The sequence below is a fragment of the Pteropus vampyrus genome, unplaced genomic scaffold, assembly GCF_000151845.1.
Source record: "Pteropus vampyrus isolate Shadow unplaced genomic scaffold, Pvam_2.0 Scaffold464, whole genome shotgun sequence".
Classification (NCBI taxonomy): Eukaryota; Metazoa; Chordata; class Mammalia; order Chiroptera; family Pteropodidae; genus Pteropus; species Pteropus vampyrus.
In genome coordinates this window covers 71,017-75,551 of record NW_011889245.1, presented here as the reverse complement: position 1 = coordinate 75,551, position 4,535 = coordinate 71,017, and the positions used below count along the sequence as shown (strand labels likewise).

General features: G+C 52.1%; 1 protein-coding gene across 1 annotated transcript in view; it reads right to left on the bottom strand.

Moving 5' to 3' along the window:
- Positions 1 to 4,535, bottom strand: part of LOC105306913 (CUB and sushi domain-containing protein 1-like) — a 185,200-nt gene that overhangs the window by 131,094 nt on the left and 49,571 nt on the right. The window contains exon 14 of the mRNA XM_023524454.1: positions 3,542 to 3,646. Coding sequence (XP_023380222.1) covers positions 3,542 to 3,646 — 105 coding nt within the window. The remainder of the gene's footprint in view (positions 1 to 3,541; positions 3,647 to 4,535) is intronic.

The following is a 4,535-nucleotide window of genomic DNA, read 5'->3' as shown; positions in this document are numbered from 1 at the left end:
TGACGAACATGCAAGACCAAAACCTTAAAGGAAGCCAGAGAGACGGGTCACACGCGCAGGGACAGAAGGAGTGTGGCTGGCTTCTCACCGCCAACCAAGCACCGAAATGACGGGGGCGGCGTCTCCAGCACATGGAGAACAGACACCTGCAGCCCCTGCCTCCCTGCTCCGCAGAGACGCCTCAGAAACAAAACTGCGACGATGGCTGGAAAAAACGAGCTGGGACGACGTCCTGTTAGCGGACCCGCCCTGCAGAACACGCCAAAGGGGGCGCCCCAGGCAGAAGAAGTTCGAACAGGAGCGTGGGTCTGCCCCAAGAAATAAAAAGCTCTGAAGACGGTAACGTAAAGGTCAACATTAACTGTTTTTCTCATTTCGGTTTGCTCTAAAAGAATAGTGACTGCGTAAAGCAAAAACAGTAAAAAGAATATTTCGTGGGCTTCCTCGCCCGTAACAGCAACATGTAAATGGACGATGGCGTGAACGATGAGAAGGAGAGTGAGAAGCACACGCTCGCGAGCCGCACACGCCACACGCAGGGACCTGCCGTGTTGAAGACCGACAGTTTCAGCTCTAGGGAGACCGTTAACGTTCTAAATAGTTTTATCCAAGAAGCCCAGAATGAAGACGGGTCGAAGCAATAATAAGACTCAACGAAAGCAAAGCTGGCATGAAAAGAAATAAAGAAAAACGACAAAATGAAAACAGGACGAACGACGACGCGGCGGCCCGCACGGCCGTCTTCTTAGTCGCCCCAGCAAACCCCGCCGGATCGGGGAGCTCTGCCTACGGACACGTGGACACGCGTGCCGGTGAACGCGGGTAGCCCGGCGAGCGAGGCCGTAACCACCGGAAACGAGCGCGTCGTTTAGTTACGTAACGATCAGTGTCTATCAGCGAACGGGCTACGTCCTTCCATCCGTAAGCTTCATACACGTGACACTTTTCCGCGCTGAATTCAAGAAGAGTTGCTGCTCCCCTTCCCCCCGCATTGGGCTCTTTGCCACGCACCATCAGTTCAGATTGTGTACTTTCCAGGATGAACCGATGTCGCCCTTGTTTACACATCTGTGATCTGAAGGTCTCGGGTATTCGTTCATTCCCTTGTTTTGGCTGTTTTCCCGGGGGAGGGCACCCGGGGTAAGGACTGTGTCTGCGCCCCTCCCAGCGTCTGGCGTCTCCGTCAAGGGCGAGGCTGCGGAAGAACCTCGGCGGTTGGAGGGTTCAGTAAGCGTTCTTTCGGGCTCTTCCCTGGATTATGTGAATTCACGGGAAACCTACAGCACACAGAGGAGGTCGGACCGCCCCAGGATCGCCTTTGCCATCGGCAACGTTACACCCTATCCCTTCGGGTGGGTGAAGGGCTGTGCTGCTGGCTCGAGGGGTCCTGTCAGAGCCCCCCTGGAGAGTGGACGGTCACCAATGGGCCACGTCCTCACCTGCACGTGAGGACACCAGAGCTGTCCGGGGAGCAGGTGTGGCCACCAGGACGGCTCCAGTTTTAGGGGCGGCAGGCTGGGTCCCTGACACAGACTCTGGGCCGCCCGATGTCATCGTTGGTGAAACACCCACGGGGGGGGCGTGCGCGCAGCTGCCCAGGCGTGGAGGTCACTCCTCGCGGAGGACATCGGCGTCCACGTGGCCCCTCAGGCGCAGCGGGGCGGCTCGTGCCTGGGCGGCCTGAAAACACGCCAGGGGCCGTTCTTTCTCCTTTCAAACTGAGCGCACCCCAAACACAGCGTTGTTCTGGGGATAACGAGTCAGCGGCTGTAACGGGTTGAGAGCAGGACCTGGCATAGTACGTGTGCTTGCTCTTTTTATTATTTCATGGATATAAATTTTAGTGAAAAGTGTGAATTTAGAGACTCGCCAATTGAAAATGCATACTTTAAGGTAGATGCAAAAATACATCAACAGATTAAAAACACTAGATGGTCTTTTGGCAACTTACTTCAGCTGTCCTTACGCTGCTGGATACTGACTTTCGTAAGATTAATTCTCCACACACTTTGTGTATTCCATATTTAAACTCTGGCATGGAGAAATGCCTCTAACCCCACAGGAACAACAGGAGCCATCAGAACGGTGTCTGCACCCAACCACGACCACTCGACAAAGCTCTGATAACTGAAGGTGCTGCCTTACACGTCTGGCCAAATAAAAAAAGAAATACAATGAAGACTAACGGTGCCTTGGGTTCCTGAGGCGGCACATTGGTGAGGAACAGCGAGCGGTCCCTTTCCGTGAAGGGCACCAGCGGGGAGCCAGGCGGACGGCAGCGAGTGACAGATCAGTGCCGTGCGTGCAGGGCGACTGCACACAGCGCTCGCCGTGGACCCGTTATTCTACCAACGTGTCTTTCCGTAAGAAGCGAGTGCAGAGCCAGGAGACAAGATCACTTCGAGAAGGAAAGCTAAGCGCATTCACCCATATTCCCACTGCTAAACATATTCGTGAATTTATTAACACTTTCACAAGCAAGGGTTATAGATTTTTATCTACGGATGTTCACAAAATGTGTCAAAGTAGTAGATCACTTCCCAGACATCCTCCAAGAATAACGCCCACAGGATGGGTTTACACTGCCACCAAAGCGATCCTATTCAAACGGCTCGGAATAAACTTGCCTACGAATGCCTGTAAATAAGCAGGGGGTTTAACTGGGATGGAACACAGCCCAAACTGGGTTTGTGTCTGGTTCAGAATATTTATCATCAGCTGGAAATCTGGCTTTTCAAAAACACGCATGCATTTACATCACAGCGAACTGTTTCTCTCAATTCTAAAGTTCACTTATTAAAGCTCATCCACACATTTGCCTATTTGCAACTGCTTATTAAAGGGGATGAATATCGACACTAAGCACTTTTAGTGCTTGAAAACACGTCCTAAAATAAACCTCGCGCTCATTGGAAATGCTTATTTCACGTGTACGAGGTTCACCTGCGTAATCAAGTGCCAAAGAAGATTTGCAAATTCGACCTCTGTCCTCCATTCATCAGACTATTCACTCAGTCTCCCGTCCATTTCTAAAAGGTTAGCGGCTCCTCTGTGATACTCTCTTCCAATTAAAATGAAAAATACACAAAGGCAGACACTGAAGTGGCTGTTTCCGGCTGGCCCTCATCCTCACAGCCGCGGAGGCAGCCCATCGAAAGGGCTCGTGGTCACCGTCTATTTGGAAATTGTGATGTTCTGGTTTTCGGATGCTAATCACGACTATTTGCTATCACAGGAAAATGCATCATATTACAAATGGTTACTTCTGATGCTTTTTAACACAAACAGCCTGAAATTATAGCAGCTGTTTGACCTAATTATTCCAGACGCTAACTTCTACGTTTCCCATCAACGTGTCTTTTACGATACCTATTTCATAGGGGGTAGGCTCTGCACGACCCCTGTCTGGGCGACGTTTAAACGTGGGTCTAGAACACCGACCGCTTCGCTCTGTAATGGGCTGGGTTCAGTTTCCCTCTGAGGCCCCCCTCCTCCCCACCCCCTGTGGGAGGCAGGGCAAGGTGCGGGGCGCTGGCCTTACTTTTGTACTCCAGGTGGAAGCCGCTGGCGGACACGCTGATGTCCGACTGGAAATGCAGGCAGAGCTGGTTGGACGTGCTGTTCAGCAGGGCTGGCATGGTGGTCCCTGGAAGGCGTGCAGAGGACATTTCAGCGTCACAAACAAAGCCACTCCCGGCGTGAAACACGCAAGACACGCGCAGGCTCGCGGGCCCGTCCGCCGCGGGCCCCAGGCTGGGTCTCACCTCTGAGCTGTGGGCTTGGGGCCTCTCTCTCGGGGTACAGTGAGAGGCTCCACATCCCCCCTCCCTGCTCAAGCAGCTGCGACATCTTCCCCCCATGCCGGTGTGAGGACACAGACTCTCGTTTTACCACGGACTGCGTTACTCGTATGGCTGCGACAGTGCGATCGTTCGCCTTTTTATTATTCTTATATTTGGACTTGAACAGAGAGGAGACAAAATCTTAACTACTTCCGTCTCATGGAGGCTGGGGGAGGGGTCGGCACGGGCCCGATCCAGTTACTATTCGTGAGATGCTGCTTTTGACTGTGTGTTCTCTTTCCTACCCCTGTGCCATTCAGACTGAACCATGTTCCCGCTGAGATGAGAACGATTTCAACGAAACGTGTGTGAAAAGAAAAACAGAGGCTTATTTCATATAACGCCTCCTTTACTTAAAGCGCTCCAGACTGCGTTATAGTGGCCGACACATCAGGAGACACACAGGTGCCGAGGGCCAATGACAAAGCAGCTCTGATTCGGGAAGGTGCCGAGCATGGGGAAATGTTCATCAATCTGACTTTTCGGATTTGGGGTGACATGAATTATAATATGTGACCATGATGAGCAAGCGTAAATCCCTTTTTTCCTAAAGCGTGTATGCTTGGTGCTCTACTGTGTCCAGATCGTTCTCCGAGTTAATATACACTTCCTAGAAGCCAAGGAAATACCCACTGGGAAAACCATCCCGGTGCGGGCAGGTCCCTGAAACGAGCTAGGCTGAAGATAACGCTA